The 24,923-nt window shown below is 43.1% G+C and overlaps 1 protein-coding gene across 1 annotated transcript in view; it reads left to right on the forward strand.

Annotated features, from left to right (window-relative positions):
* LOC114664082 (protein asteroid homolog 1-like) overlaps positions 1–22,740 on the forward strand; it is a 59,064-nt gene extending 36,324 nt beyond the window's left edge. Inside the window, exons 2-5 of the mRNA XM_051936120.1 lie at positions 5,345–6,733; positions 11,535–11,715; positions 16,728–16,896; positions 22,150–22,740. Coding sequence (XP_051792080.1) covers positions 5,366–6,733; positions 11,535–11,715; positions 16,728–16,896; positions 22,150–22,345 — 1,914 coding nt within the window. The 5' untranslated portion in view covers positions 5,345–5,365 and the 3' untranslated portion in view covers positions 22,346–22,740. The remainder of the gene's footprint in view (positions 1–5,344; positions 6,734–11,534; positions 11,716–16,727; positions 16,897–22,149) is intronic.
* The last annotated feature ends 2,183 nt before the right edge of the window (positions 22,741–24,923 follow it).

The following is a 24,923-nucleotide window of genomic DNA, read 5'->3' on the forward strand; positions in this document are numbered from 1 at the left end:
ATTCGTACCCTAGCAGTAAAGTATAATATTATCTAATATTAGTAAAACGTGCAACAAACTCACTGCCATCTTGATTTCCAACTCAAACTCTTTCTTCTTCTTCTTTCCTCGAAAAGCTTTCAGAAAGATTTATTGAAAGTCCACCATTCCTTCAAACTCCAACAAAAACAATGATGATGTTTCGAAACTGACATCAGAGTGCGTTCCGTAACTGGTGTTGGGGGCGTTTGGTGATATGAAGGGCGTTCCGTGTCTAATTTCATAGGTATTGCAGGCTGCAGCCAGACCCTTCTCATCAAGAGACTTCTTTATCATTGGCACGAACAGCATACGATGTTTTAAATAGACCTCAGACCTAAATGTTACTTTTGGTCTCCAAGAAAATATTAAAACATACAAAGACTCTGTATCCTTGACTATAGGCCATTTATCAGCGAAGAATACCTTCTTCTCGTACTGTCTGTAACTATTGAGTGGCGCCCTCACCCTCAGCCTTAAACCCCGCAGCACAGAACGAATGGCAAAACCTCCAGCTACTTCAGGTGCTCTTAGAAATCTACCTTATTACTTCAATCACTCCAGACATTAAGACAAAGCATAGAAAGATGAAAACAAGTTACTATTTGTTAAAGAACAATAATAAGTAAAAGAAAATAATCTGGATAAAATAGTCTTAAAAAAAGCTTACTGAAAGGAATCGGTGATGTCAAGGACGAAAGTCCCAGGGCGCCGTTTGATTTAACAATCGATGTTCATGAGAATGCTATTAACTGACGATGGGATGAAAACGGGTCACACGTGTCTTTGTTTTATGCTCTGGCGTTGCTCTTCCGTCGTCACTGTTTCTCTTCTTCTTCTGCTGACGTTTCTTTCAAAATGAGGCATATTTATTATAAACTGTCATGCCGTGGTTTCACAGCACATGAATGTTCCATGCACCTGATTGGCTGGCTGTCAATATGATGGATGCATTTTGCTCCCCAGGTAATAAAGTTCTTTGATATTGCCTCAGTCTTTCCTTTCCCAGGCCGTAAACCCAACTGTTGTCCCAGATGTCCATCCATAAAGTAATCAATAGCCTGAGGTACAGTATCAGCTCAGGCTTTCTTTCCCAGGCTGTAAACCAAATTAGCACTAAGCTATGAACAACTGTTATAAAAGTGAGGTATAAGGAAGAGGATATGCCTTTTATTATAATGCCTCCTACATCTAAATTCATCTTGTTGGGATTGAGCAAAATATAATACAGAATAAGATGTAGATGTTATACGCCATAACAATAATGTGATAGTGGTTAATATCTGATAAATATGTTGTGACATTGCGGCCTACGCTTTGACAGGCTGGACTGGTCTCAGAACACAGAGGAGCTATAGAGGAAAAGTCAAAGCAGGCTCTTTTGTCTTCGACGACTGCGTTCCTTTAATGTGGAAGGTGACATTCCTTCACTTCTTCTACGACTCTGTGATGGCCAGTGTGGTGTGTTTGGCCAGTAACATCACATCACGAGAGACCCACCAAATGATGAAGCTGACTTCAAGGGCAGGCTCAGTTATGGGAGAGCCTTCTGGACCTGCTGGAGGTTGTAGCAAAGGAGAGAATGAAGACAAAACTGAGTGCCATTATGAACAACGCAGCACATCCTCTCTGTGACACACCAACTCTGAGGACTTGCAGCCAACGAATCATTCAGCAGAAGTGTGTCAAGCAACATGATGGGGGCCTCCTTTATACCAACAGCAATACTCCTTTATAGAGCCTCACTGGAACTGGGGTTCATTTTTTTATTCTTTAATTTATGCCAATTATGTTAAATGTTTCTTTTGTTGATTATGTGCATCATTCTTTGTTTCGGATCTTGTTTATACGCTGACTTTGTGACGTGCGTTTACTTGTGTTCAGATGTGCTTCTTGGATTTTTTTGACTTTTTGAGACAACGCATTGCCGTGAAAGTAAATCTTCTTAATTTTAAAGACTCTGTGCTTGCCCATATTGCTAGCCAGGGTTTGACGGTGATTTCCCTCTCTATTGGCCATTTTTTGGAAGTTATTGGGACTTGCGAATTAGGAGTCTCCAAAGCACACAACGGTTGTTTGTTATATTATTATTATTTATGGATCCCCTGGGGAAAAATAAAGTTCTTTCCGTCTGTTCGAGCCGCTGACTAGCTGTGCACATTGCACCTCTTTTTGTTTGTCATTTGTACAAAAATGCAAGCATCACAATAATCACAAGCCACTGCTAATCCTCCTCAATTCTGGTTCTCGTCTTGTCACCCTGCTGTGCCCACTTGGCATCACCTGCTCTTCTTCCAAGCTGCCATCTGCCTCATGGAAAAAAAAACCAAAAACAAACCCTGAGGCTGAGGTGGGGACTATCAGGTGTCTCAGGAGAAACGAAAACGAAAGTCGCTTCTGAGAGTACAAAAGAGCGGCGGCGGGCTCTGCCCTCATTCTACAGACACACTTGAAGGACAGCGTCCTAGTTTGAACTTTTGTTGCTGGTGATAGGAAGGCGAGCCTGCTGCCGAGAAATTGTGAGTATCGTGTGTGAAGTCTGACCTTGGAGGACTGTCATGTAAAAGGAGCGGAGGGGGACCGGTGGCGCTGCCCTCACCCGGGGGACACTTGGGTGTGGCTCGTTTGTGGAGGACAGAGACACAAACACTCCTTCCTTCCATTGGGCAGATGAAGCTTTGGAGTAAATCAAACATAAAAGATCTCATAAATAAATAACCGTGGCGGGCAGTCAAACTGGGGTCCGGCTCTGTCGGTGATCGATTGGGGGTTCAGGAGAGGTGCATGTCAGAGCCAGTATTGATTACATTTTGAGGGGCTGTGATGAGACACCCAGACAGAGACCACAGAGAACCTCCTGAGCAGATCATTTTTAAAGATTCAAGGAAAGTCCAAGAAAGAAAAAACAGAAATGTGAAATACAACCATTCTGAGTTTTGGCTTGTAGTACTTTGACTTAGATGTTTGTTATTGGTGACAACACTTGATTTCTGTCACTTTTGGCTTTGTTAATGAATAATCCCAGTGAGTGCTGTGTCCGCATACTCGGAAAAACATTCACAGCATTTCCATTGGTTGTGGGGCTCTGCTTTGTCCTGTTTGTGATTTTCATGGACATCAAAGCACAGCCAGGGAGCGGGGGAAGGGGGGGGGGTCCAGTTCAGTGGCCTTAGGTTTGTGACTTAGTGTGAAGGAGCAGGGATGAGGGTCAACACCTCCAAATGGTCCTCGGTAGGTTAAAATAGGTTAAAGGTGGACTGCCCTCTCCGAGTGGGAGGTGAGTTCCTGCCTCAAGTGGAGAAGTTTAAGCACCTCGAGGTCTTGTTCACGAGTGAGAGGAAAAGGGATGGTGAGATAGACAGAAGGAAATAAGTGGGGTTATGCTGCCATTATACTGACCTGGAGTGGTGAAGAAGGAGCCGAGTCAGAAGGTGAAGCTCTCCATTTACCAGTCAGTCTACGTCCCTACCCTCACCTCTGGTCACAAGCTTTCGGTAATGACCAAAAGAATGAGATCACGAGTGCAAGCAGCTGAAATGAGCTTTCTCCGCTGGGTGGCTGGGCTCTCCCTTAGGGATAGGCTGAGAAGTGGAGACATCCGGAAGAAACTCGGAGTAGACCCGCTGACCCTCCACATTGTGAGGGGCCAATTGAAGGGGTTTGGGCATCTGATACGGATACCGTCTGGATGCTTTCCTGTTTGGGGTTTTATGGACACAATCAGCTGTTAGGAGACCCCAGTGAAGACCCAGGATTCACTGGGAGGATTACATCTACCAGGTGGCCTGGTAACATCTTAGGATCCCACAGTATAAGTTGGCAAATGTGGCTTGGGAAAGGGACATATGGGCCTCACTGGTGAGACTGTTTCCCCTGCGACCTCACTTCAGATAAGCTCCATGCATGCTGAACAGAATAAATATTAATGGGTCTATCATAGCTCCAAGAGACATGGATAAGTTGCTGAGCCCCTTTCACGATGTTCACCATGATTAAGGAATTCCCCATAAGTGTGGGTCATCAACTCACACTCGTTAAGTCTCTGAAGTTTGGTCACAAAAAAAGCTGGTGTTCTGCTGGAACCCTAACACTCTTACCACAAAGGAAATGATTTTTTATATCGACAGGGCTCTGCAGAAACATAATTCCCATGGATAATTTGGCAGCATGTAGATTATATTGGCAAATTTACTTCTGGAAACTATCTATCTATCTATCTATCTATCTATCTATCTATCTATCTATCTATCTATCTATCTATCTATCTATCTACAAACAGATGACACCATTTTGAGCTCTTTTGTTGTTGACGATGGTTCTGAGATGCTCTCCGTTACAACAGTAACTTATGACATGTGATGTCATTGTGTCATCCCTATTCAAGTTGGTGGTGTGCTATCCACCTTCTTTAACTCTAATCTTTAAGTCAAGTCCTGCTGTGCCTGCCTGGTCCAAAGGACTTCATTGACACCAAGTGTGTTCAGATTCCCTCCGATGGTCTCTTGAGGATGTTTTTTTTTTTTTGTCAGGATAGACCTCTATTGTGGTCCAGTTGGTTTCTTCTGGTCCTCATGCAGAAGAAAGTCTCTCATTCATTGCATTTTGCCCACCACATTGTCTATTGGACAAGGTTTCTGGTCTGGAGACCATTTCCTGTTTTTGCATCTGCTACTTCATTTCTCAACTGGTACATGACACACCCCAGCTTGAGGAACCAAAATTCAGTTTCCACAGTGATCACCACTTCTGTTCGGTCCTCTAGGGGTGGATTTGGGTGTGTGTGTTTTGTGGTAGTACTAGAGTGGTGGCAGCTGTTTGGCGGGTGCTGTACCAGTCAATGATGGTGTTGAAGAGGGAGCTGAGTCGAAAGACATAACTCTCAGTGTACCTCCCCATCCTCACCTATAGTCATGAGCTGTGCATAATGGCTGAAAGTACAATATCGGAAATGAGGTTCCTTCACAGTGTGTTTGAGCTGACACTCCATGATAGGTTGAGAAGCCTAAAGTGGAGTCACAGCAACTCTGGATTGAGAAGAGCAAGTTGTGGTGGTCCAGGCATGTCATAAAGGTGCTCCCTGTACGGCTCCCCCTAGAGCTGCGCTGGAGGGTTTATATCTTCTCAGTTGGCTTGGAAATGCCTGGGAATTCCCTAGGATGAGATCTGTAGTCAGAAACAGGGACCGTGACCATCATCAGGAGCAGAGATTCATGAGATGAGGTTAGATATTTTGAGCTTCTTCCCAAGCTTGTTCTCCTCTTGCAATACTGTAATAGTTTTGGAAGACGATTACATTAATAAATCCTTCGTGTTCTTTGTGTTTAAGAGCTCATCACACATTGTGACAATGGGAGTTCAAGGATTATGGGGTTACGCTGATCAAAGGCCGGAATTTTTCAGAGATGTAAAGCTGACGAACACCAAGATTATCATTGATGGCAACAACTTTTATTTTCAATTTTACCACAACTCGAGTCTCGACGAGCGACATGGAGGAGATTATGACTTGTACGTGGAGGCTTTAAAGAGGTTTTTCCAAACTCTATCCGACTGCAACATTCAACCGTACGTTGTTCTGGATGGCTGCTGCAACCACACTGACCAGAAATTAGAAACAACTAAACTGCGGGCCAAAGGGCACATCAAAAGTGCACATGACCTCTCCATGGGGCGTGAAGGTAGGCTACTGCCACTGCTGACGAGGAATGTCTTCATTCAGGTCTTATCGAAACTTGGGGTTCCGTTGGTCCAGTGCTTGTTGGAAGCTGACAAGGAGATCGCTGCCTTGGCCAATCAATGGAGTTGTCCTGTCTTGTCAACAGACACGGATTTTTGCATCTTTGACCTCAAGGGAGGATTTTGTCCCCTGACCCAGTTTAAGTGGGAGAACGCCTCACAGGGGCGCATCCCGGCTCGGTGTTATTTCATCGAAAATGTTTGTGCTAATTTCAATGGAATGAATAAGGATCTCCTTCCTCTGTTTGCTGTGATCAATAGCAACGATTATTCCGATATGAAAGTGATGTATCGCTTTTACCGTCACGTGGCCTCCAGTAGCCACATGTCAGCATATAGAGGGAAGAAGCAGGCCATTATCCATAGCCTTCTGACATGGCTGTCACCATTCCAAGACCTAAAAGTTGCTATTGAGAACGTGCTGAATGTTCTGCCCGTCTCTGACAGAGAAGAGGTGCGAGAATATCTCTCCTCCCAAATGCAGGTGTATAAAATACCAGAAAGAAATCTGTCAGGTTTTTTCATAAGTGGGTCGTCTACGACCGATGACATCCAGCTGAGATCACTGGTGCCACGCTGGACTCTCGCCGCATTGGAGAAAGCACAGCTGCCTAAAACGGTCGTCGATCTTTTAGTTCTGCAACGGGTTTTCCTGATTCCTCAAGTTGAGAACTCCATGCGGCTGAACGCCCACACGTGCGCCCTGCCTATCAGGAGAGCATTTTATGGGATGATTTTAAACAGAAGACGACACTCGTCGGTGAGTGGCCCTAGTGGTGATGGAGTGGAGGCTGTGACGTGTGTCGTGGAAGAATACGGCAGAGAGAATGCAAACCTCACGATGAGCCACGTGGAAGCAGCGCCGCCACATTCAGCGAAAGGCATTTCACTGGAGGAAATCGAGAAGGTAAGGACTCTCTTTGGAATTTCTTCTGGCTTCATTTGGTGTTTTCTCTGGTCTTGTTTTCACGCGTTGTGGGTAATTTAAAAGTTGATAAATATTTTGTATGTCTTTATTCGTAAGCCGGACATTCCAATTGTAAGTTTAGTGTTTCATTAGGCTTGGTGTTCCTTCATGTCTAACTATCCCTAACCCCTGTGTCTTTAGGACTGACTCAGGATGTGAACTTTATTGTCGGTTTTTTGGGGTCTGTGCCTTGAACTGGTGTGCCAAGGGGGGATTCAGTTTAAGATATTCTATAAGCCAAACCCCACAGGAAGGCCTTAAGGGCTCATTTAGACTTCACGCTCAGAACACGTACACACACATCACGGCTGCCACGCGTTCCCAGCGTTCATTTGATGCGTCCTTTGAGCAGTTCCTCAGAAATGAAGGCAATGCGTGCGCGAGTTGCAGTACCAGCAAAATGTCGGGCAGGGGCGCAGTGTGATAAAAGTCGGAACGTGACATCAGAGTCTCTGTTTGCTGTCTACATGTGACAGAAAGCTGCTTTGAGGATTGATGTGCGCACTCCGATGTTTGATGAATGGTTCGATGTGGTGAAGCAAAATGCCAACATACAAATGCCTTTGTGGTGCTTTTATATTCAAGTGTCACATATTCCCCATCATAATGACACGCTGCATTTTAAAGGTCTCACATACCATCTTCTGTGCCGTCATCAGAATGTACGGCGGCGTATTTGAGCCCCAGAGAAAAAATTTAAGGACACAGTGAAAAGGTCTATTTTGTGAATAAAGTGGAAATTTCGGTTTTAATCTCAAAATGTCCACTTTAACCTCGTAGTTTACTTTATCATTAAAGTCGACCTTCGTAAACGTTACCTTTAAACCGACCCAGTTGTTAATCGCTACCTTAATGTTAAAAATAATGAATATGCTGCATGATGACATAGTGAACATTAGAATACTCTGGATGAGAACAGGCCATTCAGCCCAACAAAGCTCGCCAGTCCTCTCCACTTATTTCTTCCAAAAAAACATCAAGTCGAGTTTTGAAAGTCCCCAACGTCTTACTGTCCACCACACTACTTGGTCGCTCATTCCAAGTGTCTGTCGTTCTTTGTGTGAAGAAAAACTTCCTGATATTTGTGCAAAATTTACCCTTCACAACTTTCCAATTGTGTCCCCATGTTCTCGATGAATTCGTTTTAAAATAACAGTCTTGATCCACTGGACTCATTCCCTTCATAATTTTAAACACTTCACTCAGGTCACCTCGTAATCGTCTTTTACTTAACTTGATATCACTTTCATGATGAAATGCAGTGAAGTGTGTATGTTACATTTTACAGATAAGTCGTTAACTTCATTTAAATAATGAATACTGATTGTAGCCGCCAAAGTATACGGCGAGATCAAGTACGGGTTTTGAAATCTCTTAGTCTGAAACTTCGTTTGAAAAATATTTAGTGAAGGTTAAAAGCAAATAATCCACACAAGAGTAAAGAAAAAAGTCGTTACACACTTAGAATAAAAGGCAAATAAAAGGAAAAATGTATCTTCTCTATATTAAGCTTTTCTTGAGAAACTTTAGTTATTTCTGTACTTAAAAGTTCTTTACTTCTTCTATACTTAAAGATTCTTAGCTTCTTCTTCTGTACGCTTTAAACGTACGGCACAGCATGTAAATAAGCTCTGTTTTCTTAGTGTTACTTCACACACTCAAAAGGTCCATAGGCTTTAGGCACGTAGGCACGGGCACAGTTTAAAACCTTGTGCCCTGTACGCCTGACACATGGCAAGGCTGGTCACTAACTGAGAATAATATTTAGTCAGAGCTATTAAAAAATGGCAAGAATATACCAATACAATTCTACTTATGGGGGTTATAGGAGCCTCCCATAGAATATGCTTTGTCATCTAGTAAAATATTTATGAATCTTCTATAACTAGGACAATGGCTCTTACACTGATCGTAATTACACATGTTGTGGCGTTGTGGTCTGTCTCGCAGGGAGTCCCGTTCATTATGTTTTTCTGCTGGGTTTCCACAGTGGGCTCCGGTTTCCTTCCAAAGATATGAAGGTTTGGGGATTTGGTGACACTAAAATGACGCCAGTGTGTTTGTGTTCACCCTGCGATGACCTGATGCCCCGTCCAAGGATTGTTTCTGCCTTACGCCCGATGTGTGCTAGAATGGGCACATCCCTGGATTAATGAATAAAATTATTAAACATCCTTCTCAGATACATTGTGGCAAGGTGTCCTCAGAATTTAATGGATGTCTCAGGCAATTCACAGCACAGCGAAGCCGAACCTGCTGTCACCGTGATGATATCTCGCACTGCCACCTGCTGGAATCTTCCAGATTTACGTAAAGTACGCGTGCAAGTATAAACAGTACACTGCTTACGTAGCAGTAGCGTCCGCTTGTTACATGAAGAATAAACCCGGCCTTAGACCACCTAGCTGACAAGCTTCAGCCAAACAAATGGGGGGGTGGGGGGGGGGGGCATCTGTGAAAAGGCAGCGTGTGCCCCCATTGGTCTGAGGTATGGCTGCTAGGGATTGGTTTGGAATCGGAGGCCATTCCGTATCATGACGTCCTATTGGTGGAAAGATTTGGATAGGAATGTATAACGTTGGCCGCTTTACCCCTCCCTTCCTCCCCCCACCTCTCTCTCACACCGTGGCCATGAAGAGAACACAATGAGGAGCTGAGCTCGGCAGACATATTGAGACAGGCATGCGGCCTGTACTGAAGAAAGCTGACTTGACCAGAGACATTTAAGTAACTACAAGTCTGTGTGTCGCCTGAAACTACACCTCAGCATTTATCAAGTTGTATGGTTATGGTTTGCCAATATTCACATGTGCTTTGCTTCATTATTATTATTTTTATGAATATTATCAATAACCCGTTATTAGAATGTGTAACTTAACCCCTGCTTGTCCTTTTACTCTCTCTAATTGCTTCATATTATAGATTTAGAAGGGAAGATGGTGAGGAGTGCTAAAGTACAATACCTTATAAACAGTAGGATGTGAGGCATTCTGATAAAGGCTAAACAATGAAAAGGGGAAAGTAGAATCACATAGGACTCTGCCAAGGAAAAACGGTGGCCATGTGTGCGCCACTCTTACCCTTTGTTTTGTCGTAGTTGGGTCATAGGCGATTCAGAGGCTTAAGCCTACAATCTTTGTGTCTGTCATATACATACATGATGTTTTCTGCCAATTCCTTGATATTTCTATAATTATTATTTATGCCGCTGGTCATAGTCCTCTCATTATATGATGGTGCCGCTACCTGCTCTTTGACCGATATGTAAGATTGCATTTAGAAATCCAAAAGGGAAACAAACTCAAAGCTCCCCTTTTTCTGACGATTTTATGCCAAAGTGTCATCATTGACATTTCGCAACCTCAGAGAACACTCGGCCCTAAGTAAGGCCGTTCAAAATGGAACTGCTGATAGCTGAACAAAGCGGAGATGGAAGTGATAAAAATACTTCTACACAAACAAAACCAAACCAACAGGCGTAAAACAGGAGTAGCCACTAGTTAACCCTCAAAAGTCAGAAAACCAAAGCAGAGACCACTAAGATTCCAATAAAAAAATTTCAATGAATGCAGAGCTCCTAACAAAACAAACCTCAAGTTGAGATTTGAAGGTCCCTGAAGTCACCCAGTCCACCACACCACTTTGTGGTTCTGCAGGTAAAGAAAAACTTCCTACAGTTTGTGTGAAATTTCCCCTTAACAAGTTTCTAACTGTGTCCCCATGTTCTTGATGAACTCATTTTAAAGTCACCGTCTCGATCTAATTCCCTTCATAATTTTAAACACTTCACTCAGGTCTCCTGTAAAGACTCAGCTCTTTTATTTTTTCCTCATAACTCATCCCCTGTAGCCCTTAATCAGCCTGGTTGCTCTTCTCTGAACTTTTCCTTGTGCTGTTATGTTTTTTTTGTAGACCACAACTGCACCCAGGACTCCAGATAAGTCTTCACCAGTGTGTTATAAAGCTTGAGCAGAACCTCCTGTGACTTGTACTCCACACATCAAGGTGCTATATAACCTGACAGTCTGTTAGCCTTCTTAATGGCTTCTGAACACTGTCTACCAGTTGATCATGTCAAGTCCACTACAACTCCTAAATCGTTCTCATAAGGTGGACTTTCAATTTTCAGACCACCAATTGTGAATTAAAACCTAACAAGACCTAAACCTAACGCAAGTGTTAGGCTCAGCTCTTTTATCTTTCCTCATAACTCATCCCCTGTTGGCCTGAATTAGCCCAGTCACTCTTCTCTGGACTTTCTCTAGTGCTGCTATGTCTGGTGGGCCCAAACCTGCACCCAGAACTCCAGATGAAGCATCACCAGTGTGTTATAAAGCTTGAGTAGAACCTCCTGTGACTTGTACTCCACACATCAAGGCGCTATATAACCTGACAGTCTGTTAGCCTTCTTAATGGCTTCTGAACACTGTCTGGGAGTCGATAGCTTAGAGTCCACTATCACTCCTAAGTCCTTCCCATAAGGTCAGACCTTCCATTGTGTATTCAAACCTCACATTTTTACTTTCTTTGTGTAATACTTTACATTTACTGACATTAAATTTCATCCGCCACAAATCTGACCAAGCCTGTCTGCTGTCCAAATCCTCTGTGATGATTCAACGAAATGAAGTTTATTTGCCAGTCCACTCAACTTGGCATCATCTGCAGACTTAACCAGCTTATTTATATATATTAAAAATAGCAGCAGGCCCAGTACTGCCCCCTGCTGGTCACCACTCTTAACGTCGGCCAGTTCTGATGTGGTTGTTTTTCTTTTTTTTTTTTTTTTTTTTTTTTTGTCGCTCATCTCCAGCTTCCATTGGCTAGGTGCCTGCAGATGTTCTTGGAGATTCTGGGGGTCAGCTCTTCGACTGTGGAGGAAGTTCCTCGGCACCTGGTTTTACCCGTGTACGTCACCCACTTCTGGTTGATTCACTCAGATCCTCGTCCGAGCCTTCAGCATCTGCAAGCAATTCTGGTGGGAATCGCACATGGTGAGGCACGTCAAGTGGTCACTCGGGTCTTATCAATCGAGCACTTTAGCCCTTTTGACAAAACACTGGAGGTGACGCTGTTGAGATTTTTAAATTTTGTGTACAGTATAAGTTGATAAATATTCTGTCTATATTTGCAACGTAGACGAAGCAATGTATTATTAGTGTTATATCATTGATAAGACCAGCAAGGGTTTGATGTTGAACTACCCCCCCCCCCCCCCCCCCCCCCATTTTTTAGGACCGACTGTTTGTAATTTTATGACGCCATTGTGTCACACCAGAATTCTGTTGGTCTGAAGTTGCCTGTTTGATTTTAAATCAGTAGCCATTAAGTACCACAACGCCCTATTGGCTGTAGGGTTTGGACTCAGAGTCTATAGATTTGCTTGCCTTACCCCTCCCTCTCTCTCTAACACCATCATGATGAAGGAGCATCTCTCACACTCGGCAGCCATATTGAGGCAGGCATGTGGCCTTATTCTGAAGAAAGCTGACTAGAAATGATGACTTAACTAAAGACGTTTTAAGAAACTAACAAGTCTGTGTGTCTCCTGAAACTACACATCAGCATTTATTAGGACTTCACGTGTACTTTGCTTATTGTTATTATTTATGAATATTATCAATAATCCTTATATTATTTCGCTTGTGTCCGTCCGTGCTCGATATAAACAACAGTTGCCACAACTACGATATCCCTCCACAACAACAGCGTGGAATCCGTGTTCCAGGCAGAGTTTTGGTCTTACACGTATCTTCAAGTCTTCAATGTGACTGATTATCGACTTTGGTGTTTGACTGTTTATTCGGCGCATACTTTGTTACTGACCGAAACTGCATTATGACACCACCATTTTACATCTCCTCTTTCCTTCACTTCAACGTAAAATGAAAAGGCACATACAGTGTAGCTGCGACCAACAGAACCAGTCTCGCTGGCCTACATACTCACACCAACGCACAGAAGCAGAAACATCGACATCACGCCAGACCAACCAGCCTTAGAACAACAAAGACAACGTTTGACAAACCACAGAGCGACATTATCCAAAGATCAGCGGCAGCAAGTCTCACACACAAACAACAAATTACACACACAACCTTTCTGAAGAGCAGCGGCAGACTGCCAGACGACAAGAAACATTACGACGGACAAACTACAGGGATTCTATAACACTGGCAACTCAAAACAAGATATTCCCTTAATATTATGGCGTAGGCAATTCCCCGTTCGTTTAGCATATTGTATGACTATCACCAAGTCACAAGGACAAACGTTTAATCACGTCGGCATTTATTTGCCAGGCCCCATTTTTACTCACGGCCAGTTGTACACTACATTTTCCAGAGTTACATCGAAACCCAAGTTAAATGTTCAGGTACTTACAGGTTACACACAGAGGAATATTTTCACTGGCAATAACGTTTATGCAAACAATTGCATTTTCCGACAATCATTATAGACATCGGTATACTACATTACCTGACGGCCACTGACTTACGTGTGCCCTGCATTTCCCTTCATATCCAATATGTTCCGTTAACCTGTTCATGTTACACTTTGGATTGTAAATATTCCTGCTGTTGTAAGTGACTATAATAATAACATCCCATACTAATCATGTGACTATTCTAATATTGATCCCTCTCAGTAAGTCTCTACTTATTAAAATAATCGCCTTTCTTACGGTAACGTGTGATGTTCTACTCTCCCTCATCATCATTTCATCAACGCTTGTATTCTTGAGAAATTTTCCAAAGCACGATTTGCTAGTACAGTGGAACCTCGGTTCACGAACGTCTCGGAACACGTACAAATCGGGTTATGACCAAAACATTCGCCAAACTTTTGCATCTGTTCACGACCACACACACGGTATACGAACAAGTCAGTTTCCCTTTCGGTTTGTGCGTGCTGATGATTTCCGCACGTGTTCAGTCTCTCCCTGTACTGTACATTGTTCTAGGTGCATCACGCAGAGGAACTCTCCCTCAAAGTTGTAACCTCCTCTCAACCCAGCTTCCTCCTGTGGTATAGCGGGTCCACAGCTCCTGTCAAAAAGGCCAGTTTTAATAAATAACTAAATAAATAAAGCTGATGCAGGATAGTGAGAGCGAAGGCTCCCGTGCAGCTGAGCAGGGAGCCTGGGTGTTTGTGTCGGTGTTATTCAATGTTTTTACATTAGTTTACTATTACACTGTGCCTTCTATGGTATAATTAACTATTTTTGTGCTTAAAAATCTTTAAAGAAAATATATTTACATACAGTTTGTACGGTCTGGAATGGATTAATTGTATTTACATACAATCCTATGGGGGAAATTACTTCGGGTCACAACCAAATCGGGTTACGACCAGAGTTTTGGAACGAATTATGGTTGTGAAGCGAGGTTCCACTGTACATTATTTAAAGTTGTAACTTAACTCCTGCTTGTCTTTTACTCTGTGTAATTGCCTGAGGTTATAGATGTAGAAGGGAAGGTGGGGAGAAGTTATAAAGTACAATGCCTTATAGACAGTAGTACGTCTACGAGATTTGAGGCCTTCTGACAAAGGCTACATGATGAAGAATACAAAAGGGGAAAGTCGAGTCATAGAGAACTCCACCAAGACAAAACAGACACCTTGGCAAGGAAAACCTGCGTCCTGTTAGAGAGCCAGCAGGGGATTGGGTTTATCCCACCTCACACTTTACACTTCCAAAAATCGATTTTAGTGATGTAAGAAGTATCGTTGAAAAGCGTAACACAACAAAAGCATTTAAGAACTGGACAAATTCTGGAATTATTTATTGGAGGAATTTACTTCTAATTCTAATCCAAGGTAAACTTTCTTATGCTTGAGTGTGAGAGTTTAAGCTAACTTAAATCAAAAGTTTTGGTTGCTGGAGAAGCTGGGGTTATAGCTCTGAAAACTCTGAGGAGTGCAGGGTTCAAAGTTTTAATAAAAACCTGCTGCAGGGCACTTTGGACAGGCCAACAGGACAAAGCAAAGACAACACAGGAGTGTCTTATTTAAAAACACACTTTGACTCCCTGGCCTTTAACCCAGTGTGACATGTTGACTGTCTGGGTACTTTTTATTGTGAATCTCTTCAGATTTCATGTGTTTCTGTTTCTTTTACCCTTTGGTTATTGTTTGTCTGATATGTTGGGTTTTTATTGTACAGCACTTTGGTCAGCCTTGATGTTGTTTTTAAAGTGCTTTAGAGATAAACCAGTAAGCCCCGATTCTCTAAAGAATCGCAAATCTAAGAATGGCAATTACTTTCTGTTCCTTCTAATCTATGTAGGGATGTAAGATCATGGAGGGTGAGAGCGTCCTGGGAAAGTTCTCATTTAATGAAAGAAATACATTTGTAGTAAAGCTGTTTCCGTTTGGAACCATGACTCGTTCTAAATATATATCAAAAATTGTGAATTTCCCCCTGGGATTAATAAAGTATCTATCTATCTATCTATCTATCTATCTATCTATCTATCTATCTATCTATCTATCTATCTATCTATCTATCTATCTATCTATCTATCTATCTATCTATCTATCTATCTATCTATCTATCTATCTATCTATCTAAATACATACACATATATAGATAGACATCGCATTCACTGTGTTTCCCAATAGACACGATACGTCAGCCTTATTGCGAGTGGCAAAAGTGCCATTTAAACTAATACAGGTAGACGTGTAAACCGTGTATTCTGATGAAATATCAATAACATATAAAACAGTATCGTTCACATACAACAGATTTCGGCGAATCGTTTAAATTCAATTATTAATATCCATGTATACGCCAATACTGCCAAGTATTAAATAATAATAATTATAATTATTATTATTAACCATTCCTCCCATAAACGTAACATCTCGGGGACTGCCTTCATTCCTCTCTCGCCCACTCAGATCTTGTAATATGAGAGTATTCAGTCTGGCACTATGGTGCAGCCTTAGTTTGTGAAAGACAGACACAACTAAAGACATGAGTATACAATGATGGTTGTCACTTACAAACTGTGTTTCCTCGATGTGCTCCTTGAGAAAAAACATCATCAAGTTTGAGACATGTTAACAGCTAACAACAATCTACATAGCTGGTGACTAAATACGTTTAGCCAAAACGTTGTTTGGAGGCTCACTTGAGCACCTAAATGCATAGCTTTACTAGCTTAGCCTGGCTTAGCTAAAGTAACGATTAAACAACGGGATTTCCTAACGGCCATATATAACCAAAACAATTGTTCAGCCTTACCTATGAAATGTAATCCCCCGGGATTTGGTGTGGCGCGTACAGCGGTTTGTACAATCCCAAGCAGCACATTATTCATTACTTCACTCCACAGCAGTGCCACTCACAATATGGCGGCGACGTTGACGTACGATTCTGCTAGTCGTGAAGTGTCTCTTAATAAAGGACCTGTTAAAGTTTATTACTTATAGCCTGTCTCGTCTGGCAAATTGCACTGGGAACCGACTCTAGTGGCTTAAGGGTTAATAATACCAACTAACCCGCTATGTTCAAAGAGGGGCAACATCTGTCAATCCAACCCAGGCAGGGGACGTAACTCGTGAGGCGTATCACGTCAGACACAAAAAGACTCCAGCCAGGAATCGCTGTCAAAGGGTCTTCAATGAAATAAGGGAGTAAAGGGTCCGAACACCTGCATCAGGTTTTTATTTTAGCCAAAATTTCTAAACTCCTGTTTTTCGCTCGTCATTCTGGACTATTGACTGTTTTTTGATGTGTGGGGGAAAAAAATGAAATGATTTTCACACAAGGCTGTGGCAAAACAACATGCGTAATGGGGTCCCAAAGACTTTGTGAAGGCGCTGCACGCACAAGCCTTATTATGAATCTGGGCTTCATGTGACTCCAACACGATAAAGACGTGCGTACAGCTCACCGCGGCCAGGAAATGATTCAGTGTTCAAACGGCTGACTGTGCGCCACTCATGTGCTGGCGCTCTCGTAACACGAAATCCTAACTTCTGACCCTCTCGTTAGGCTCAGCGGCTTCTCCAGGGTTGGCGCTTCAGGAACTTCGGACGAGCCGCCAGCAGCCCCTCGACCGGGATGCCGCCCACATCTTCAGCCAGTGGCAAGCGACTTTACAGATAAGCCTGCATCTGAATCAGCTGCTGTGCCGTCCATTGGAAGAGCCCGAAGTGTCCAGGTGAGCACCATTATTACTCTGTGTGTGTGTGTGGGGGGCTTCACCTCACTGTCTGTGGGTTTTTTTTTTATGTATTTCTCTTGTGTTCTCCACTTTCCTGCCATGCCACTCCAACTACAAGATTTTAACCCTAAATTTCCAGCCTTAGAGTTTGTCCCCTTTCTGATAAATGAGGAGGGTTACATCAGGAAGGGCATTCGGTGTCAAATTTTGCCAAATCAATATGTGCACCAAAAATTTAGATGATCCGCTGTGGCAACCCCTAACGGGAGTAGCCAAAGAAAGAAGAAGAGTTTGTCCCCTTTCTCCTGGTCTTGCCATCAGCAGGAGTTCACAAGTGCTGCTATTGCTGTTGGGGTCCTGGCTTGACATGAAACAGAAACACACATTTTTTTTAGATGCGTGCAAAAGGCAACACAAAACGACCAAAATCCTGACAAAGAGGCAAGAATCAAAGTCAAAAATCGGGCAAGACATGGAGATCAGTTAGCAAAAAGAGTTTCTTTTTTGTGTTTAAAGGATTTATCTGCAGATCAGAAACGCTGACCTTTTATCCCACTGTGCCGATGAACTTGAGGTCACGACCCTGGAGACTGCGACCCTAATGATGGTTGCACAAAATGGCAGAAAAAAGCAATAGGACCCCAACATTCATGACAACTGGTACCACTGCTACCTTCACTACTCTTAGCCATCCATATTACTAACTGAGAATACACCGGATATGGACGCAGGGACACGGTGATGGGACCATGAGACGTACTGTGCAGGCACGCGTTCCATAAACCGCAAGCGAAGTCGTATCCACTGCGAACAAAGGAGTCACGGCCCAAGAACGAAAGAGCTCAACTAACGTGAATGAGAAATGAAGCAACAACGCGCCCATAGCTACCACTAACGACACAACCACACAGAAAAGAGGATTCTGCGCTGCACCCCAGAGTCAAACGTGAGAGGCTACGGAGGCCCCACAGGTCCACAAAGATATGGAAGGCGCAGGCGTCACCGCCATATTGTGAGTGGCACTACTGCGGAGTGAAGTTAGGAATAATGTGCTGCTTGGGTTTGTACAAACCGCTGAATGCTTTACACCAAATTCAAACACAGTACAGCTCAACGAGACAAACACGAGCCCACCTGGATAAGATCAATGAACGCAGGCGCCTACAACGTGCATCTGAAACTGCGGAAGCAAAGCAGGCACGGGTTCAAAACGAACGACCTCGACTGACGGATATACAAACATGAGCCCGCCGGGATAAAATCAATGAACGCAAGCGCCTACAACGCGCGTCTCAAATGCCGCAGGCAAAGCGGGCACGGCTCCAAAACGAACGAGCTCGACTAATGTATTTCAGGATACCCAACACTGGGGGCAGGTGAGCGAAGCCCCCTTGTGGATCAAGAAATCAAAGAAGTTTAGACCCTTCTGTCATAAACTAGGAGTCCCAAATCACGTAGTTCCAAGAAAAACTTCCAGAAATGCCCAATAGAGGGGGATACCCCCATCAAGCCCCAGCTAGTAACAGGACAAACACAGAGTCTTTATAAATAAAATGATTTATTCTTCACAAAACTGCTTGTAACAGCAAAAAACGGCGTCACCTGTAACACCAAAGAAAATCCATAGCATAGAGATATTCAAAGAATTGTCAAAAAAAACAGAACAGAGGGTCGAAAAATCTAGAAATCCGAGAAATTAAATAAGCACCAATAAACTCACCACTTTCAGGCATTTTGAAATGAAACCCCCTATAAATTCAAAGGGTCTCCCACACTTCCTGGCATTCTTTGGATCGCCGATTTCATAAAAGAGGAATCCCAAAGCACATAAGTCCCTATACATTCCGAAGCACCTAGTGCCAAACATTTCCAATAATGCCCACTAGAGGGAGGATAGACCATCAAACCCCTGCTAGCAACGAATATTCTAAAACAAAAAGGTCCATATCACAAAAGCCCTGTAAACACACAAACCTCCAAAGAGCACAAAAAAAAAATAAAGGAACTGCCAGCAAGGCAATCCAAGGATGAACAATGGCCCAAAAACACGATCCAAAGGCCAAGTCAAAAAGGTAAAAAAAATTCAATACATCACAAAGCGGAGTAGAAAACGTGAGAAATCTCACCGACTCCCCAGCACATTCAAAATAAACCGCCTAAAACTGTGGGAGACCCTCTACGTTTAAAGGGTGGAGGGCCATTCCTGATGGTGATTGGCTGGTTGCCCTCATTTCTTGGGTGGTGGACCACCCACAAAAGACATGGAACATAACATGGGCAGCTTACATACATAACTAAAATCAAAAACAAGGAATGATGCACATAAATAAGCAAAAGTAACAATAACTTGTTCTTCTTCTTACTGTTTTGGCTGCCACAGCTGATCATCCGTCTCCACCTGTCCCTGTCTTTTTACACCATTTTCTGCCTCACCCATCACTAGAGATTATGAAAGTACTACAATTCAAAAGTCTCAAAAATCTGATAGTAAAGATGGCATTAGCGCTTCTTCTTCTTCTTCTTCTTCTTCTGGCTGCTCCCGTTAGGGGTTGCCACAGCAGATCATCTTCTTCCATATCTTTCTGTCCTCGTCATCTTGTTCTGTTATACCCATCACCTGCATGTCCTCCCTCACCACATCCATAAACCTTCTTTTAAGCCTTCCTCTGTTCCCCTTGCCTGGCAGCTCTATCCTTAGCACCCTTCTCCCAATACACCCAGCATCTCTCCTCTGCACATGAGCAAACCAACGCCATCGCGCCTCTCTGACTTTGTCTCCCAACCGTCCAACTTGAGCTGACCCTCTAATGTCCTCGTTTCTAATCCTGTCCATCCTCGTCACACCCAATGCAAATCTTAACATCTTTAACTCTGTCACCTCCAGCTCTGTCTCCTGTGCCACCGTCTCCAGCCCATATAACATAGCTGATCTCACCACCATCCTGTAGACCTTCCCTTTCACTCTCGCTGATACCTGTCTGTCACAAATCACTCCTGACACTCTTCTCCAGCACTCCACCCTGCCTGCCCTCTCTTCTTCACCTCTCCGCCGCACTCCCCGTTGCCTCGGACTGTTGAAATTAGTAACAACAAAGTAACATTAACATAATCAACATAAATCAAAGAATCAAAAATGAACAAAAGGGAATGCAATGATACCAAAGACAAGGAAACAGTTTTGGGGCACCTTCACGGCCAACCCCGTGTATTAATTGCATGTAAAAACAAAACAAAAAACACGTCAAAGAGTTGAGTCTTCCAGGTTTCCCTAATCAGACTGCCGAAGATGGCATCTCTTAGGTTAAGATGCATTCTGGGCATAAGAGACGGGTCCAGGTGGTCTGACCCCGGAAGTCACGTCATATGTGGAATTGTGTCAATCTTTTCTGCAGAGGGGAAAACAGAAGTGAATGTGTTGCTGCACAGCGCCCCCTCATGTCTTGATGGAGATGTACAATCACGTAAGCCCTTAGGCTGTTCCCCATGCGCATGTGTGTGACAGACACAAAACCTGAATTTGAACCCGAGCCCGGGGTCTGGCTGAGACCTGACACTTTCAACACTGACTGATTCCGATGCGTCATCAGATCATCCCACATTTATACCATAGTTATGTATGGTAGCTGCACATAATTATGATGTCACAGAAATAACACAAACCTGGCCGTATATCAGGGATGGAGAGGAGAATAACAAAAAAAAAAAAATGAGACAATCGAGAAGGTGGCAGAGATGCCAATTATCTGTAAAATCTGAATGTCTCTTTCAAATGGGTGAAAGATGTTTGAGTTGAAGTAGAAGGCATCAGAAGAATACTTAGATAGATAGATAATGAAAGGCACTATATAATAGATAGATAGATAGATAGATAGATAGATAGATAGATAGATAGATAGATAGATAGATAGATAGATAGATAGATAGATACTTTATTAATCCCAAGGGGAAATTCATATACTCCAGCAGCAGCATACTGATACAAAAAAAACAATATTAAATTAAAGATTGTTAGAGTTTTTTATGAATATTTATTATTTACAAAACACGAATGACGTGGTTAAGACCCGATGAAGCCCATGTTAAGCATGAACGACTCGAGGATATTTGTGATGTGAATTTCCCCTTGGGAAATTTACTTCTGGAAACTATCTATCTATCTATCTATCTATCTATCTATCTATCTATCTATCTATCTATCTATCTATCTATCTATCTATCTATCTATCTATCTATCTATCTATCTATCTATCTATCTGTCATCATCTGCCGCTGCACATTGGAACGCAGGACGGATGCGTTTCTCCAGATATTACGGTTTTCAGTAAACGACCTGTAAATCCTTCATATTCACAGCATGTCAAAGGATCTCAATGTGCCGCACTGCACGGAGACGAATGAGCTGTTTATTGACGCATTGTAAGTATTGATACGACCAAAAACAATCTTAGTTCATAACAGGATGTGAGTAACGGATACATATTCACAGCACCTAAACTGAAGTACCGTATACACTTGCGGATAAGTTCTCCCGCAGATAAGTCTGGGCTTGATTTTACCATATAATTTCATTATTTTATAATGTCGGTCATATAAGACGAATGCGGAAAACTCACGTTATTGGTCCAAGAGATTACGATATGCTAACGCCCACCTGAGAGAGGAACCACGGAGCGCACGGCCTTCTTCTTTCTATGTATTGTGCCTACATGACCAGACAGTAATACCCAAACTATTCCGAAGTGACGTTTGCACTGATTTGTGTTTTGTGCATCTCACACCCTCATACACCTTTATCATAAGAGCATCCCTTACTGTACCTACGATGGAGCGTTCGAGCAGGAGAAAATATGAAGCTGGTTTTAAACTGAAAGTAATTGAAGTGGCGAAAGAAATCGGTGCATCTGAGAAACTGGTGTGAGACTGGAGGAGGCAAGAAGATGTTAAAAAAAAAACATTTTTGAACGGGCGTATAAGTCAGGGTCTGATTTTATGATCGATTTTTTCGGGTTTCAAGACCCGACTTATAGGTGAGTATATACGGTATTCACCTTTTTCTGGTAGAACGTGGGTTTGCTTGCATTGCTGTCATTCAAAGTACGGATGAGTTCTGGAGGTTCCTGTCCCACTTTGAAGTGAAGTTGCATCGTCATTCATGAAAATATCCTTGAATTCTAACGTTTTCGTGATTTGTGTTTACTGATCTCTGTGTTCTCGTTCTTTTTTTTCCATGTTTTTATATCCCTCTTGCAGGCTTTACAGCGGCTCTCTGGTGCACGCCGTCTTCAGGAGGCTAAATCTGTCGACTCCACCCAAGGTCCTGCTGTCAGGGTCAGCCTTTGAGATTTTTGAGGTTCTTCTCCGGGCGGTGCAAGCTGCCATCCCCAACATTTTTTTTTCCCCCCTAGTACACTCCTACCCCTGCAACAGTCACTTCATAAATAAGTAAAGAAGGAACAGCAGACCACAGCTTCAGTCAACGTAAAGGAGATCTCGGACACATTCCATCGGTGAGGATCAACTGTCACCAGCCTGTTTAGCAGACTTATGACCTGTGCCCTTTGCAGCTGTCCAACTTACGTCTGCTACCACGTCAGGCAGTGTGAGTGTTGCTAAGCTGGGCATACAACAGTTTTCACCATGCCAGCTCTCTTCTTTCTACTATCTCTAGTTGGCGCTGTTGTATGCTGTGACTCAATCATCTCAATTTCTTACCTTCAGCACTTTCAGCTACCTTCAGTTTATTATCAACAGCGATAATAAATTATAACTCTAACAGTCAGTCATCTTCCAACCCGCTATACACAGGGTCATGGGGGTCTGCTGGAGCCAATCCCAGCCAGCACAAGGCAGAAACCAATCCCAGGCAGGACGCCCACACACCAAGCACACATACACACACACCAAGCACACATACACACTAGGCACAATTGAGGATCGCCAATACACCTAACCTGCATGTTTTTGGACCGTGGAAGGAAACCGGAGCACCCGGAGGAAACCCACGCAGACAAGGGGAGAACATGCAAACTCCACACAGGAAGGACCCGGGAAGTGAACCCGGGTAACCTTACTGCAAGGCAGCAGCACTACCACTGCGCCACTGTGCCGCCCATAACTCTAACAATCAACACTAAACAAATAAAACTCCAAAATAGCCCAGTTTAGCAGGAGCAGTTGATGTTGGATTTGTGAATGACAGACCCTGTGAAGATCTTTCTGAAAGCGATGTAAAGTTTTGTCCTACCGGGTTCTTGATGCGGTGTGGGGTTTGAGATGATTGGGAGCGCTCCCACCCTCAGATGAAGATGTATCCAATCAGTTCAAACTCGCACAGATGGGCAGGCGTAGGACATCACATGCATCCAGACAGAAACTGTAACCCAATTGTGGGTACGAGGTGTATCGACAAGCAAAACGGATGATCGCGATCCCCACAGTGACTTTAAGGTTCCTTTTAAAAGGTCCCGCCTACTCAGTTTTCTTTCCAGCAGCTCCTACACCCTCTGAAGCTGTCCAATAGCGTTATAACGCCGGGGCCACTGGGACATTTAGGAATTTTAAGTGGCGCTGCTACAACTTAAGGGACTTACTATACAATACCATACATGCGGTCAGGCTTCCAGGTTTTGGTTCCCTCATTCTGCAGAAACTGCTTTGAGGAGAATAATCGGTGATGTGCGGATCACTGTTGATTCGAATTTGATGTCTGTAAGAGCCATTTTCCTAGTTCTATAAAATTTATGAATATTTATTAGATGACAATGCATAATCTATGGGAGGTTCCTATAACCCCCGTAAATAGAATTGTGTTGGTATATTCTTGCCATTTCTAACAGCTTTGAGTAAACGTTATTCTTCAGTTAGTGACAGCCTTGCCACGTGTAAGGTGTAGAGGCATACGGTTTTTAGCTCTGCTCGTGCTCGTCACCGTGCTTGATGGCCTACAAGCTCTATGAATGTGTGAAGTAACGCACAAAGAAAACTTGTTTATTTAAGTACCGTACCGTACGCTTAAGGTGTACAGAAGAAGAAATTAAGATCCTTTAAGCATAGAAATAACTAAAGTTTTTCAAGAAAAGCTAAGATTATGGAAAATACATTTTGCCTTTTATTCTACGTGTGTAACTATTTTCTCTTTTATTTTTGTGTGGATTATTCGCTTTTAACTTTCACTAAATATTTTTAAAATGAACTTTTGGACTGTGAGAATTTTTTCGACACGCGTTTTACCCGTGCTTGACAACACCTTATATTTCGGCAGCTACGATGTCAATATTGCTGCTTCTTGACTTAAGTGCTGCTTTTGACACCGTAGACCATGGAATACATTTAGGCCACTTGAAGAAACATATTGGCATCCAGGCGATTGTCCTTTCATGATTTCATTCTTATTTATCTAACAAACTTCAACGTGTAAGTTGAATTGAAATGAAATTTCTGAATTTTCTGAAGTAAAGTTTGGTGTACCCCAGGGATCAAGTCTTGGCCCCATCTATTGTGGATAGCGCTTTGAGTACTGAGAAAAGCGCTATATAAATGTAATGAATTATTATTATTATTACAAGGGGGGCTCCGCCCCCTGCTCGCCTACCCCTGGCGTTGGGTATCCTGAAATACATTAGTCGAGCTCGTTCGTCTTGGAGCTGTGCCCGCTTTGCTTGTGGCATTTCAGACACGCATTGTAGGCGCCTGCGTTCATTGATTGTATCCAGCCGGGCTCATGTTTGTATATCTGTCAGTCGAGCTTGTTCATTTTGAACCCGTGCCTGCTTTGCTTCCGCAGTTTCAGACGCGCGTTGTAGGCGCCTGCGTTCATTGATCTTATCCAGGTGGGCTCGTGTTTGTCTCGTTGAGCTGTATTGTGTTTGAATTCAGTGTAAAGCGTTCAGCAGTTTGTACAATCCCAAGCAGCACATTATTCCTAACTTCACTCCACAGTAGTGCCACTCACAATATGGCGGTGACGCCTGCGCCTTCCGTAGTAGTGCCACTCACAATATGGCAGTGACGCCTGCGCCTTCCGT

Source organism: Erpetoichthys calabaricus, chromosome 13, assembly GCF_900747795.2.
Source record: "Erpetoichthys calabaricus chromosome 13, fErpCal1.3, whole genome shotgun sequence".
NCBI lineage: Eukaryota > Metazoa > Chordata > Cladistia > Polypteriformes > Polypteridae > Erpetoichthys > Erpetoichthys calabaricus.